We start from the raw sequence: 16583 nt of genomic DNA on the forward strand, positions 1-16583 counted from the left end.
CAGATGGTCAAAAAAGGCAGGTTATGTTGCCTAGTTGCAGAACCCATTAGCACAAGAGAATTCAGCACTTCTCTGTATCCCAATCTCTCTCAGCTCTGGCCCAAGACAGCCTGCTTAAGAGGTTTAATGCATAGTCTTTAGAATTAGACTTCTGGGTTTGAATCCAGTTTGTGCCATTTACTGGCTGTGTAGTGCTGGACAAGTTACTTACCTTCCCAGTGTCTTAGTTTCATCTTTTTTGTGTGGGCATAATAATACCACCTGTACCTTAGCGTGTTGTAGGAATTGAGTGAATCTCTAGAAAAGTGCTTCATAATGGCTAACACACATTAAGTGTTCTTTGTTACCACAGAAGTGTATACCCTGGAGCGGCACTTGTGTAAATCCATACTGTTGGGCCAGAAGAACCTCACAGGCTTTGCAGGCCAAGGCAGTCCCCCAGACTGGTTCAGAATATAGGATCACACATTTTCTGCTGCTCTTCTGAGGCCAGGACTGAGCTGGAGGCTTGAGTAAAGCAGAATCAGCTATGCTCTCTGCTTTTAAGGAGTTTATTTTAAAACTAGAGAGGGCTGGGGATGTAGCCCAGTTCTCTCAAGTACACTGCTTGCCTAGTAGAAGCAAGGCCCTGGGTTTGATCCTCAGTGCTGCAAAACACACACACACACACACACACACACACACACACACACACACACACCCTGAGAAAGAATGTGATAATCGGGAAAGATTAAGTATTAAGTTGGTTTTTTATTTTATTAGTGCATTATTGCCTTACATAATTGTAAGTTCACTTTGACATATTAATAAATGCATATAACATAACTGGCCCAATTTCAGTCCCCAGTAAAGTACTGAGTTTTAAAGAAGAGATTGCCCTAAGGATTTAATAAGGGAAGAAATTTATTAACTAGTCCATTGATTTCCAAATTTTGTCTAGGGATAGGGGCTGTCGCATAATAAATTTTCCATTGGCACAGCCCCAAATTAGAAACTTAAGGTAACATAGTAACACTTAATAGCTTCCTTGGAGGCAGGGCACTTTCTACAAATCTATTAGTTATCATCCTATGAAGTAGGTGATGAGAGCTCTGTAATGAGGCTCTGCTTTGTTGTCATGTGAGACCACTCAGACAGGTTTAAAGAGTTTTTATACCTTTTCTAGGTATAATTTTAGAAGTTGGAGAAGTATATTTCGAAAATATATAGTAAGAATAAGTGTAGTATATCATGTTTTTAACTTTGCATGTGAAAACCCCAAAGCACAGGGGAATAATAATACAGTCAAATCCCTAGGAACTGGGGGAGCAAGACTCTGCTGTTAGCTGATTGTAATTCTGACTCCTGATCATAATCCTGCCAGTTCAGAAGTCAGTTTGCTGATGGGTGCTGCATTTGTTCAATGTGAAGGACTGTTAAAAAGGGTTTTTCTCTATTATTTTTAAGAGGAGGAAAAGATTATTTTGGTTCAGCCCATGGTTGGCCAACTCCATTGCTCTGGGCCCCAGGGGAGACAGAACATTGTGGTGGAAGAGTGTGGTAGCTGGAAGCAGAGGACTTGACTTTTATAAAATCATAGTAGAGGACAGTTGTTTTCTCTATATTTGGGAAAAATAAAAATTGGCAGCCTTTCCTCCTCATTTTGGCCCAAAAAATCTAAATTATCCCTTATTTTATAGGTAAACAAACTAAACCACTAAGAAGTGAAGCAGTGGTCCAAGGTCCACATTTTTCATCCAAGTACTATGATAGTTTTCCCACTAGTTTTACTAGACCTTGGAAAGTGGACAGGATTTTGATAAGAAGGGGAAAGTTTTTGTCCATAGTTAAAACTACATCCTGCCTGAGACTATAAAATGCCAACCAAGTTTAAAGGTTAATTCATAGCTCCCAAGACTGGTCTGAATTGATGAATTTTAGCATATGTAAGGCATATTCTTCTGGATGTCATTGTTCATTATTCATTGTATATCACAGGTCAGAGGGTTTTTCCTACAAAGAAAATTTAAACCTAGTACTCCTTTCATTTTTTCAATTATCTTTGTCAGATCCAAAGATACCTCCCCTAGTTTTTCATACTTAATACAGTATACCTAAATACACAGTCTCATACTTTGTAGCCTGTTACACTTCACTATATGTTTATTTTGTGGAAAAATTTTTGTTCTAGGTTAGAACCACAACTAAAACAACTACAAACAAAATATGATGAACTTGAGGAGAGAAAGTCATCCCTTAGGAATGCAGTGTATTTCTTATCTAATTTAAAACAGCTTTATCACGATTATTCAGTTGTTCAAGAGAAAGAACCAAACATAAAAGAAATGGTAAGTTGGATTTTTACTTTTTATTGTGCTTTAGATAATGAAGGGTATTTCCATGCTATGAAGTACTAGAAGCTTTAAGACAAATAAACAGCATAATATAAAACAATGAAAGCTAGAGGAGTAGAAAAATCCCAAAGCAGTAGAACATGTATAAAAATTTAAATATGATCAATTAAGTAACATATAATTATACAATGTAATGTAGTTATAATATACAATATATAAACTCTACAGATTCGATTTCCAACCCATCTTAATGCACCTATGTCAGTTTCACTGAAATATTTACATAATTGAAAACCTGTAACTTAAAGGTTGCAATTCAAATGTTCTTAACCCATTAAGACATTTAACTGATGCTCCCAATTTTTCTAGATATTTTGGATTTTTATTATAAACTTTTATAATAAGCTTGGTGTTCTCATTCCATCAGTTCTTGCAGTAAAAGTATACCTACCTTACTTTTTTGTGTGTTTTAAAATACATATGAGATCAAGCAAACCCCACCTCAGATTAGCACACTTGCCCAGAGCAGTTGTTTTACCTGTCACAGGCATGATTTTGTTTTAATCCAATGCTGCAGTTCTCCTTGAACCAACTATTCATATTGGATAAATAGATCAGTTTGAGCTTTGTAGAGTGGTTCCCTTGTAACTTTATATTACAGAGTAAATTAAAGCCAACTTTCTTAAAGATCTTGGTTAAAAAACGAAAGAAGTAGCTATCAAAAGTTCTATCAAAAATTGTTCTATTGACATTGGTCAACTATTTAATATTTGTGAACTTATATAATTTTCTGTCTTCAACAGTATGATTCATCCAGCCTTCCAGCTCTGTTATTTAAAGCAAGAACACTTCTGGGAGCTGAAAACCATCTGCAAAATATCAATCATCAATTAGAAAAGCTCCTTGGCCAGGAATGAAAAGACCAGTCTATGAAAAATTACCTACATAACACATCTCAAACTTTTTTAAAAGTATGACTTAATCACTAAAATAAATGAAAAGTTTCTTAGAAGCTATAGTCATCTTTCCTGATAATAAAATGCTGATACCTTATTTTAATCAGCCCCAGATATTAAAACCCAGACATGAGTATTAATCTACAAATAAACTTTTAAAATTATGTCATTGTGAACACAGACCAATTTTGGTTAATGAGATGTCTACTGAATGAGTTTAAAAACACCAAAGCCAATTTTCAATAAAACTGGTTTACTTTAGTAAATAACAAATTGGAAGATAAAGTGATAAAAACACAATTAATATAAACAGACTTAATAAGTTAATATAATTATTTTTGTGCAGCTGGAGATTGAACTTGGGGCCTTTGCATACTAGACAAGCAGGCACTCTACCACTGAGCTGCACTCCCAGGCCTAATTTAATAAATCTGTTATCAAATCTCAGACTTTGGGCAAATTTTTGCCTGGATAATAAGCACTATCCACAGAGAGCTACTCTTGAAATACCTCAATAATTAGTTCATCAGGAATTTCATCCTCTATACTACTGTGAGAAGTAAGAAGACTATTCTCTACAGCTTCAGCTAATTCAGCATCTTCGGTAGCTTCTAAAAAGCAAGCATCATCAGTGCCATTATCCCAGTCAGCATCAGCAGATGCACCTGCTGTTGACGGGAGCTCATGAGGATTCTTGGTTTCATTGTGCCCAGTTTCATCTTCTGTAAACTCTTCTTCCTTTATTTCAATGGGGAAGAAGATGGGAAGATAAAAGTTATTTAGTTGCAATGTGTGACAATTTCACCATACTCTGAATCTATGTTAAATTAAGGGATGAAGTAAGGACCAGTTCTTCAACAGTTAGTACAGTGAATATGCTCAATGAACTGTCTCTAGTATAGTCATGGGATGAGTGTATTAACTCAAAGGTGTTGCCTTTGTAGCTCAGACACTCTTGAAATTTCAAATTTTAAGTTGCCTGCAGTTCCTTGACATTTTTCAATATTCCCAGACTGGGCTACAACAAAGGTCAATTTGATTTTACAACAAGTGGCTAATCCAGCTAAAGACAGATTAGAAAATATATTTTGCTATCTTCACAACAGAATTATTTCTCCAATTTACAAAGTATATTAAAAATTGTAAACATGGTTTGGAAGAAAATTGTTGCAAAGAACAGTTTTGGGAAAATTGTCAAAATATGTCTGGATTGTATATTAGACAGCATATTGCATCAATATTAAATTTCCTGAATTTAAAATTTTTTCCATAGCTATGTAAGAATGTCCTTATTCTTCATGAACATGCTTAATTAAGAAATGAAGGGTTTTAATATCTACAACTTACTCTTGAGATTCATCAAAAATAGTAATACATGTGTACATTAGAGGGAGGAAGGCAGCCAAATGTCAACAAATGGCAAATCCAGGTGAAGGTTGGGCCAGGAGAATCACTTATTTTCATGCGGTATTTGCAGGTTAGAAATTTTCTTTACTTTTTAAAATCTATAAGATAATGTTATAGAAAAGTGATAAATAACACCAATAATATAATAATTTAGAATATTTTTAAAAGATTTTAAGCGGAAATGATAAAATGCTTAAGTGATACGTATATGGGTATTCATCATTGTTCCTTTATTATCTTAAACAATAGCCAAAATAAGTTGTGTCCAAGTAATGGTAACAATTTATATATGCCAAAAGTACTTTCAACTTGTCATATTTGTGGTATTTTCAAATAAGCAGAAAAATAAATTTAAAAATCAGCTGAAAGAGCATGCTACAGGGACACTGCTACATCGATGTTCATAGCAGCACAATTCACGATAGCAAGATTGTGGAATCAGCCTAGATGCCCTTCAATAGATGAATGGATTAAAAAAATGTGGCATTTATACACAATGGAGTATTACTCTGCATTTAAAAATGACAAAATCATAGAATTTGGAGGGAAATGGATGGCATTAGAGCAGATTATGCTAAGTGAAGCTAGTCAATCTTTAAAAAACAAATACCAAATGACTCCTCTGATATAAGGGGAGGAAACAAGGACAGGGTAGGGACGAAGAGCTTGAGACGAAGATTTTCATTAACAGGGTTGAGAGGTGGGAGGGAAAGGAAACGAGAAGGGGAATCGCATGGAAATGGAAGGCGATCCTCAGGGTTATACAAAATGACATATAAGAGGAAAGGAGGGGTAAGACAAGATAATTCAAATGGAAGAAGTGATTTACAGTAGAAGGGGTAGAGAGAGAAAAGGGGAGGGGAGGGGAGGGGGGATAGTAGAGAATAATACAGACAGCAGAATACATCAGACACTAGAAAGGCAATATGTCAATCAATGGAAGGGTAACTGATGTGATACAGCAATCTGTATACGGGATAAAATTGGGAGTTCATAACTCATTTGAATCAAACTGTGAAATATGATGTATTAGGAACTATGTAATGTTTTGAACGACCAACAATAAAAGAAAAAAAAAATCAGCTGAAACCAGTCATCAAAATAACACTCCCATCAAGGATGACACATCCCTCCTCCTCCTAAGAGAGACAATTTCATTTTTTAAAATTAGTTCTTAGTTATTTATAAACACTTTCAAACCAGGCAGTTTGGCAGAGTATTTGGAGGTGTTGGTTCTTTTATATCCAGCTCTTGGGATTTCCACTATTCTAAACTTGGAGACATGAGTTATTTCAGTAGATAATTTTTTAAGATAATTTTTAATTGAATAGATAATGTGGGTTTTCTAGACTATAAACTCAAGCACTTGTTCAGCTTATAGCAAGTAATTTATTCTAGCCATAATGGTATAAAAGTGCTCATAGATATGACCCAGAAGACAAAGGTAAGATTTAAAAGTACAACACCACAACTGGGTATGGTGGTTCATGCCTGTAATCCTAGCAACTCAGGAGGCTAAAACAGAAGGATCACAAGTTCAAAGCCAGCCTCAGCAACTTATTAGCAAGGCCCTGAGAAATTCAACGAGACCCTGTCTCAAAATAAAAAATAAAAAGGGCTCAAGATGTGGCTCAGTGGTAAAGCACTCTAGGTTCAACTTCTAATAAAATTTCTTATAAAACATTAATGTCATAGAAAAATGGACAAAGGAGAGATACATGCAATTCATAATAGAAATACAAATAGTAAATATGAGAAGAGTTTGACTTCATTAATAAAGAATAGAAGGTGAACATCCAGTGTTGGGAAAGGAAAGTAGTGTTATTAGGTGTCCAATTTTTTATAGAACTCTGATTTATGGACAGCAATTTGATAACAGGTTTTGTTGAATACATTTGTGACATTTTAGGGGGGAAAAACCCCTACCAGATAGTTTGTGTATTATGACTTATAAAAATATACAAGAACAGGTATAGATACAAATTCTGGAAGATGTATGCTAAAATTTCACATCAAGTCAAATTATGAGTGGGAAAGATTTTTCTCCCCTTTGTATGTATTTTCTATTTTTCTTCTACACTGAAAATGAATCACTTGAGTAAATAAAAGACCAAAGAAAAATGCTGCTTTGGCAGTCTGATAATAGCTATTGAAACTAAAACTGTATATATTCTTTGGTGCAATTCTATTTCTAGAAATTCATCCTACAGCCGTGGTTGTTCAAAGAAACAAAAAGATGGCTACTTTGGCTTACTTTTTGTAAAGTGAAAATGAGAAACTTTCGAAGCATCTGGGACTAGTTAAATAATTGATTATATAATTTCTTATGCAGCAATGACATAAAAATTATCAGATGTGTGCTAAGATGGGAAAATCACTACACTATATTCCTAAGTGAAAACAGGTACCATTCTGTTTAAAAGATATCTGGAGACTGCTCACTTATTCTACTATGCCAAAAACCAATTAGTAATGAGAAAGATGAAAAACTGCACCTACCTGTTTGAGAAGAAACAGAAGACTGACTTCAGCAGGTAATGGAAAATCTGAATCAGAAAGACAGTCAAACTATTATACAGATATAGAAAAACTATTATAGACAGATATCTAGTTTTTACTTTGTTGTTAATGAAAAAATGAACTACTCACAGTCAGATTTGAAGTTTTCTGCTTTGCATACAGGGTCATGACATTTTTGATACCAAACTTCATTTTTCAGATCAACCAGAATCCTTTATGTTTAAAACAAAAAAGTATTAATAACCATATTATATAGAAGACAAATTCAGCTATATGCTACTTATAAGAGATATGCATGAAACAAATATGGAGAAATTTTTAAAGTAAAATAGAAAATACACACTAATCAAAAGAAAACTGGTAGTTAAAATTCACACAAAATGGACTTCAGGCAAGAATGTAGAAATCTGCAAAAGCTCCCCCACACGACAGAATTCTTAACCCTGAATTAGCCATGTAATACAGCTTCAAAATATGTAAGCAAAGAAAAAAATTGACAAAACTGAGGATGAGCAAATCTATCCATAAACAATCTTCTACCAAATAAATCAATATTTTAAAAAGCATTCTGGTAATTTATAGCTCAAAGACAAATAACCAAGGAAAAAAGTTTAATAAGGACTCAAAATATTTGGGAAAAGACATCAGAATCACCCCTAATAAAATAAAATGTAGGAAATAATAAAATGTTAAGTAAAAGGAATGAAGGTCAAAATTGGAAGACTAATGAAATTACTGCAAGGTGAGTCAAAAAATAAGGCAGACAAATAGAAATCAAATGCAGCATATACTAAAGCTTATTAAAGAGTACTATGAATGTTTACCAGTAACTTTGAAAATTTTTGTAAAAGTACTAAATAAAAATAAATTAAGCAAAATAAATATAACAGAAATCTTAAATCTTAAAATTCTCAAAAATTTAATTAAGTAGTTTAAAACATCCCGTTTTACAGAGAAGGAAATAGAATGGCTAACATTCCACATGGTGGTTGGTGGGGTAGAGGGCGGGCAGGCAAGTGGTAAGGGACTTGTACCAGGAGAAAAAAAGAAATGACTTGGTCTAATCTAGTTGTTTACCTTCCAGTAACAAATTGACACAGGCTAATGCTGTAGTTTTCAAACTATACATTCAAGTACCCTGGGGCACTGTAGGATATTTAAATCCTTCTAAGAATCAGTTACACCTGACATTTGTCAAGCATCCCAAAACCACTTGTGTTTCCATCTTCAATATTACATTGCACTTCATTCCTTTCAATGATATCCTTTGTGGAGTTGGGATTTTGGGTGGTGGTTGTGATAAAAAAAGGTATCAACATCAATGTGGAATGATATGAGGAGGAAGTGATGGTATCTACACTCCAAGGTTTAAGAGGCTATGCAATGCCCCAAAGGACATATTATCCATTAACAAGTAATAATATTTAAGAATGAAATAAAATATCTTCTTCCAATTTATAAATATTATATAACAGCAACAAAACTGTTAGGACATAATTACTAATCAAATTGTTTCAAAGTAGCTAATTAACAAAACTCTTAGGTATTCCTTTTGACCCTGGAGCAAATATTAAAAGAATTACTAAAACACTAGGGCACCATAAAACAAGAAAATCTGGGCACCTCTGGGCCAAATGCTAGGACAGTTCTCATTTATACATGTTCTTTGCAGTATCTTTCTGGCTTTAGGATTACATATGGTAATAAATCTAGAATCTAGGGATTAATAAGGGTTTGTTCCCCCGGAAACATCACCCATGCTATGTAACTATATGAGTATAAAATACAGATGTTTCATAACCTCAGTGCTCCCTGCTGTGTGTGGTGACTGCTCACTTCTGCCTTGGGTTTCAACCTCAAGCAGCAGTGCAAGTGCCAGCTGTCCCAGGCCTTCCTCTGCCTGGCCTATGCCTTGTAATCCCTGGTATCCCAAAAGTTAGTAAATCTTGGTATTAAATAAGATCTCTAATTTATGTGAGATGTTTTAATAATATAATCCTCAACTTCATTAGTTACCACAGAAAACAAGATTATAACTACCAGATTAGCAAAACAAATTTTTAAAATCTCACTTTTCTGAAGTGTTGGTGAGAATATGGAGCAATATAAAGTCGTAAAACACTGTTGGAGGGGCTGGGGATGTGGCTCAAGCGGTAGCGCGCTCACCTGGCATGCGTGCCGCCCGGGTTCGATCCTCAGCACCACATACCAACAAAGATGTTGTGTCCGCCGAGAACTAAAAAATAAATATTAAAAATTCTCTCTCTCTCTCTCCTCTCTCACTCTCTCTTTAAAAAAAAAAAAAACACTGTTGAAAATAGTATAAATTAGGATAACCATTTTAGAAAACAATTTATGGGCTGGGGATGTGGCTCAAGTGGTAGCGTGCTTGCCTGGCATGTGTTCGGCCCAGGTTCACTCCTCAGCACCACATACAAACAAAGATGTTGTGTCCACCGAAAACTAAAATATAAATATTAAAATTCTCTCTCTCTCTTTAAAAAAATAGAAAACAATTTATTATCTAGTAAAATTAAACATCCATACTCTATGACAGCAATTCCACTTTTAAATATATGCTTTAAGAAACTGTTGCAACTGTGTATTAGGGAATTTGCATAACAATGTCCACAAATAGCCATGCAAATGAAAAATTAACATAAAATCCAGGAAAATACTATTATCTCTGAAAGCCTAAGAAAACAAGAAATGGGAGTTGGGCCCACCAGGTATTATTTTAATATAGTTCTGTTTCATAAGTGGGTGACAGATATAACAGGTGGTCATTAAAAAAATCAGAAAAAAAAAAGGCATTCATAATAGCCTCTAAAAAAAAGCCTAAGAATAATCAAGGAGGTGAAAGACTTCTACAATGAAAACTATAGGATATTGAAAAAGAAACTGAAGACGACACAAGAAGTTGAAAAGATCTTTCATATTCATGGAGAGACAGAATTAATATTCTTAAAATGATCATTCGACCAAAAGCACTATATAAATTCAGTGCAATTCCCATCAAAATATCAATGACATTCTTTACAGATCTAGAAAAAACAGTCCTAAACTTCATTTGCAAGAATAAAAGACCCAGAATAGTCAAAGCAATTCTAAGGCATAAAAGCCTCGCTGAAAGCATCACAATACCTGACTTTAAATTATACTACAGTAACAAAATCTGCATGGTATTGGCCTAAAAACAGGCACACAGACCAATGATACAGAATAGAAGACCCAGAGACAAGCCCACACAGCTACAGTCATCTGATCCTTGACAAAGGTGCCAAAACCATACTTTGGGGGGAAAAACAGTATTTTTAATAAATGCTACTGGGGAAACTGGTTATCCATATGTAGAAGAAGGAGACCAGATCCTTCTCTCTCACCTTGTACAAAAGTCAACTCAGAACAGATCAAGACCTAGAAATTATGCAATTCCTACTTTCTCAAGAGAACCCATAAATTTAGGAAGTAATGCCAAGAGTTAATAAATGGGATGGGTCCAAATTATAAAAATTTTGTCTGGCAAAGGAAAAATTAAGAATGTGAAGAAAGAACCTATAGAATATCAGAAAATGAGTTAACTAGTCTTCTGACAGAGACTTAATATCCAGAATATATAAAGGATATTAATACCAAGAGAATAACCCAATTAATAAATGAGAAAATAAATAAACTCTTCTCAAAAGAATACAAATGGACAACATAGGAAAAAAGGTTCAATATCCTTAGTACTTAGGTAAATGTAAATCAAAACTACACTAAGATTTCATCTCACACTAGTCAGAATGGCAGTCATCATCAAGAATACAAACAGTAGTCAGGCACAGTGGCACATACCTGTAATCCCAGCACTTGGGAGGCTGAGGCAGGAGAATCGCAAACTCTAAGCCAGCCTCAGCAAAAAGCAAGGCACTAAGCAACTCAGTGAGACTCTATATCTCAATTAATACAAAATAGGGCTGGGGATGTGGCTCAGTGGTTGAGTGCCCCTGAGTTTAATCCCCAGTACCCGCCCACCCACTCCCCCCCACCATCCCCCCAAAGAATACAAACAATAATAAATGCTGGAGAGGATGTGGAGAAAAAGGAACATTTTTCCAGTTAGTGGGATTTTAAATTAGTACCACTATAAGGATCAGTGTGGAGACTTAGGACAAAAGGCTACAAATGGAACCACCATATGATTCAGCTATACCACTCCTCAGTATTTATCCTAAGGAATTAAAGTCATCATATTACAATGATATATACATACCCATGTTTATAGCAGTACAATTCACAATAGCCAAGTTATGGAATTAGTCTTGGAGTCAAACAGATGAAGACAAAGAAAATGTGGATATATACACAATGGAGCTTTATTCAGCCATAAAGAATAAAATTATGTCATTTGCAGGAAAATGAATAAACTTGAGAACATATGTTAAACAAAATAAGTCAAACTTAGAAAGTTAAGAGTCAAATTTTCTCTCATATGCAGAAGCTAGAGAGAAAAACAGGTGGTGGTGGGGAACCTCATAAAACTTGAAGGGAGATCAGAAGAGGAGAAGAAACGGATCAAGGGAGAAGAGGGAAAGGGAATTACTGGGGAATAATACTGGACAAATTATATTGTTATATTGTGTCCATATATGAATATGTAACAATCCTACCATTATGTACAACTATAATGTAGAAATTAAAAATATGGAATAAATTAAAAACCAAAAATAAATAAAATTTATATATTTCACAATTAAAGAGCAAAATAGACATGGATACATAATACAAATCGGTATGATCAGTATATGACAATGACTTTTTTGGGTAAGTTTATATACATTAAAAAAAGACTAGAAAGATACATGAAAATTATATCTAAAATTCTCCCTAGGTTGTGGGACTATGAGTGATCTACACCTTCACAGTTTGTGTTAGTATTGTACATACAGTTTATGATGGCTTTTTAAACTGAATTAAAGCGAGTATGTCAAGGGCAGCACTGAATCATGCTACCAGCACGTTTTCCAGCTCTCCAGGAAATCTTCATGATCATTTCCTCCTGTCTAGTGCATGTGCTGTACTGCAGCTTGACTACCCAGGAATCTCAGCTTTGACATTAGACATAAAACAGCAAAATTTCTCATAGCTTAACTCATTATTGGGTTTCTAGTTTATCTCTATCTAACCATATCCCATATTATTTAAAATTCTATTTCTACTTTTATGTTTTTTTTTTTTCCTTTTGTTGGGGGCATTTTAAAGAAAATTCCTAAAACAGAGCCTGGCATACAAAGAAAGCATTCAATAAATACCATGCTTTGTCTTGAACAAATGAACACCCCTTTTACCACCAACTTAACAGCAACTGAGGAGCTTCTCTCTTGCTCAAATCTGCCCAATTTCAATCTAGATCCATAAGGTGTCAAAAAATAATGGCAAGTGAAAAGCAGTGGCATATCTTTCCATCACTATCTGTCCACCTGTTCATTGCCTTCTTGCTTTCCCTGCTCAATTCTATTTTAGTCTTGTCAAGATTTTACTAAAGGGTTATTTTATCAAGTAGAGTATGAATAAAGCTGGTATATACTAAAAGCAATGTAATAACTAAGAAATTCAAATTAAATATGATAAAACATTAACTAAATACAACAAATACAACTTATTTTTAATTACAACAAATACAACTTATTTTAATTACAACTTATTTTATCAGAAAATCAACATAAATTTTGTATTCTCAACTTTATTTAAAATTTATAAACATTTAAAATATACCATAAATTAAATATATACAACTCATTAATAAACAATATTACTCACATGATATTATTACTTTTGTGGGCTCTTCCAATGTTTTCACACCACCGGAATTTGGAAATATCATAAACCAATAATTCTTCTGGGAAAAAGTAACTCCAGCGCCGAATTCCTAAAATGCAGAGAATGTTTCTAAAGGTACTGTTACTCTATCATATAACAATTAACAAAGAGTAAGATAAGCTTTACCTCCTTTAATGTCATTTTTATTCACCAAAGAAAGAACAAAACGATCAACTTCAGGATAGGGTGAACACTGAAAACCTTCAATGGTTTCTACTGCAACAAAGAGAATTATTATTTATAAATGGAAATAGGTAAAAGTTTAGATGTTAAACTTTGATTAAATTGTTATTTAGTACAATTATGAGTTTTGCAACCCATCAGTTTTTGTTTTTTGTTTTTGTTTTTTGCAATTTGCCCTCCAGTCAGTTACTAGGTTCTTGCTTCTTACAAGAAAGCAGGTAAAATTCAACTCACTTAGGCCCAATGTTAACTAATTTTCAAACTACTAATGTCAAAGGGTTTCTTCAGTCTGAAAAAGAGAAAAGCAGCCCTTTGCTTCCAGGCACTTCCTAGTTCTACTGGCCAAGCTGCCATGAGCCGGCCTGGCTCTTGTACCTTTCTTTGCCTTGGGGTTCTTTTGAAAATAAATGGCTTCACAGAATTTCATCAGATAAGGTCACTCTGTGGTCATGAGGACTCAAGACAAAATTAAGCCCTCTCTGTAATCACTTGTGAACAGACAAAGTGTGAACATTTTTCCAAACCACAAAAATAGCCAAACACCACCACATCCTGGCTAACAAATACTTCAGTCTTCCTCTCATCTATTTGTCTTCTGTCTAAATAAGACCTATTAAGGTACCAGTTGCTGGGCTGGAGTTGTAACTCAGTGGTAGAACACTTGCCTAGCACATGTGTAGCACTGGGTTCAATCCTAAGTACCACATAAAAATAAATAGATAAATAAAGGCATTGTACCCATCTACAACTAAAAAAAAAAAAAAAAAAAATTTAAAAGAACCAAGCTGGGTACTGTAGTGGTGCACACCTGTAATCCCAGCAGCACGGGAGGCTGAGACAGGAGGATCATGAGTTCAAAGCCAGCCTCAGCAGAAGCAAGGCACTAAGCAACTCAGTGAGACCCTGTCTCTAAATAAAATACAAAATAGGGCTGGGGGTGTTGCTCAGTGGTTAGTGCTCCTGAGTTTAATCCCCAGTACTAAAAACAAAAAGATAACCAATTACTGATTTTCCAATTCAGAATAAATCCATGTTTCCTTATATAGTCTCTAAAAACACCTAATCCATGCTCAGATTCTCTTAAGTCTTTTCTTATACCCTCTTATTAAGATACCTGTAGTTCTCCATTGCTTCAAGGAAAAATAAACTCAACTTGCTCAGTACAGGTGTGTTCTCTGTGTGTCTAACTGGAAGGAACTGATGACTCAAATCTACCTAAAAATCTAATGTGATCATTTTAATGTATTATTTATAATTTCATTTAATTTGCAAAGTCAGAAAGATCTATCTTTCACTTCTCAGATAAGTAATTAGAGAAATTTGGGGAAACAATAGTACAGAAATGAGGGAAACAGACTCCAAGTCAATGTCTATATTACATGTTAAACAATCAGAAGAAAATAAATATATAAAAAGTTATCCATATTTTAACAAGCTTGTGAGCATAATATACAGATATTAGAGCCTACTTTTTCTCTATCACAAATGGTTGTTTTCCACATCATAAAAACCTAAATTTAATGGTTTTATAGTATTTCACAGTATATAATTAATCCAATTTCATTGTATTATTTACATTGTTTTCAGTTTTCATTATCTTAAATTATGATAAACCAAAATAGTGAATAAAAAAGTTTACTGGAGGGCTGGGGGTACGGCTCAGCAGTAGAGCGCTCACCCAGCACGTGCAAGGCCCTGGGTTCGATCCTCAGCACCACATAAAAATAAAGGTATTGTGTGCAACTACAACTAAAAAATAAATATTTTTTGAAAAAATTTTACTGAAGAGTTCATGTAAGAAGTCTTAGAAAAAAACCGGTATGTTCTTTAGTACAGGAAGGGGTAAATTATGATAACAGATCATGAAACACTCTGTAACCATTAAAAAAGTGAGTGTTCTCTATATTGGAAATTCAGGAAAAGGTTGGGAGGGTAAATAGAAGACTACTGTCTTTGTAGAAAGGAGAGTGGAAGAAACTATAGCTTTTATTTTTAAATGTGTTTATTTTATATACACAATGTATAATTCTTTTGTATTTTTTTAAATATGATAAAATGCAAATTAGTGATTAGTATTTTCATAAACTTTTTTTTTTATTTGGCATAGAAATTAGTAGTTTTAAATGATCAGTGGATATGAACTTTAAACTTAAAATTTTAAAGGCAAAAAAGACTTTATATCCTTAAATTCTGATAGGAAATTATTTTCTTAAAGTTACCTGAAGTGATGGTACTATTCAAATACTCAGCTTGCTTTCGTTTAATCTGAGGTGCATCACACGTAAGAATTCGTAAAGTATCTGAAAATCTGAAGAATATAGGTAAAAGAAATAAAGTAATATTATATTAGAATTAAAGTGGCATGACTTCACAGAGAAAACTGAATTCCAAATAATTCTATTTTTATTTCACATTTGCACAGAAAGACACTAATCCTACCTTATAAGACTATGATTTGCCAATTAAAAATTTTTGTTTAAAGTTTAAAATCCCTCAATTAGAGATTATTTTTTAATATTTTTTAGTTGTAGATGGACACAATACCTTTATTTATTTATCTTTAAGTGGTGCTTCGGATCGAACCCAGGGCCTCACACATACTAGATGAGTGATCTACCACTGAGCCACAACTCCAGCCCCAAATACAGAGATTTTAAATCTGAGGATTCTATAACAGCTAAAGCAATAATCTAAAGTATGATATTTTTTGAAATTATTGTAATATTTAAAAAGGGCGATAATCATAAAATCTTTAGGGGCCGGGGTTGTGGCTCAGTGGTAGAGCGCTTGCCTAGCATGCATGAGGCACTGGGTTTGATCCCCAGCACCACATAAAAATAAAATAAAATAAAGGTATTGTATCCATCTACAACTAAAAAAAAAAAGAAGTAGTAGTAGTAGTAGTAGTAGTGGTAGTAGTAATAGTAGTAGTAGTAGTAGTTAGCCTTTAGTTCTAGAAATGTAATACTTGGTATTTACTTGGGCTCATAAAACACAATTAAGGTAGTCTTATTCAGTAGAAGAATCCTTCACTTCCATATAAGATTAGTACTGACACTGCAGCAAGAGTCCAAGAATTTTCATACCACTAATACCACTTCCAGAACTGCAGCTGCTGCCACTGCCACTACCACCAACGAACATTTCTGAGCAGACATCATGTGCTGGGAACTGTTGTAAATATTTTATGTGTACAAATTAAACTTAACTCTCCCAACAATTCTATAAGATAAATGTTGTTATTGTTTTCACTGTAAAGAAAAGAAACTGAGATTTTGACCTTACGTCTATGATGTTATTAAAGGAACACAAACATACAAAG

At 34.0% G+C, this 16583-nt stretch overlaps 2 protein-coding genes across 2 annotated transcripts in view; one reads left to right on the forward strand and one right to left on the reverse strand.

Annotated features, from left to right (window-relative positions):
• Window positions 1–3255, forward strand: part of Cenpu (centromere protein U) — a 37558-nt gene extending 34303 nt beyond the window's left edge. The window contains exons 12-13 of the mRNA XM_026400612.2: window positions 2171–2327; window positions 3137–3255. Coding sequence (XP_026256397.2) covers window positions 2171–2327; window positions 3137–3250 — 271 coding nt within the window. The 3' untranslated portion in view covers window positions 3251–3255. The remainder of the gene's footprint in view (window positions 1–2170; window positions 2328–3136) is intronic.
• Window positions 3256–3262: 7 nt separating this feature from the next.
• The window catches only part of Primpol (primase and DNA directed polymerase), a 34933-nt gene continuing 21612 nt past the window's right edge, over window positions 3263–16583 (reverse strand). Inside the window, exons 8-13 of the mRNA XM_026400611.2 lie at window positions 15481–15569; window positions 13205–13294; window positions 13019–13127; window positions 7346–7428; window positions 7196–7242; window positions 3263–4027 (exon numbers count right to left, since the gene is read on the reverse strand). Coding sequence (XP_026256396.2) covers window positions 3785–4027; window positions 7196–7242; window positions 7346–7428; window positions 13019–13127; window positions 13205–13294; window positions 15481–15569 — 661 coding nt within the window. The 3' untranslated portion in view covers window positions 3263–3784. The remainder of the gene's footprint in view (window positions 4028–7195; window positions 7243–7345; window positions 7429–13018; window positions 13128–13204; window positions 13295–15480; window positions 15570–16583) is intronic.

The sequence above is a fragment of the Urocitellus parryii genome, chromosome 14 (genome assembly GCF_045843805.1).
Source record: "Urocitellus parryii isolate mUroPar1 chromosome 14, mUroPar1.hap1, whole genome shotgun sequence".
NCBI classification, from domain to species: Eukaryota; Metazoa; Chordata; class Mammalia; order Rodentia; family Sciuridae; genus Urocitellus; species Urocitellus parryii.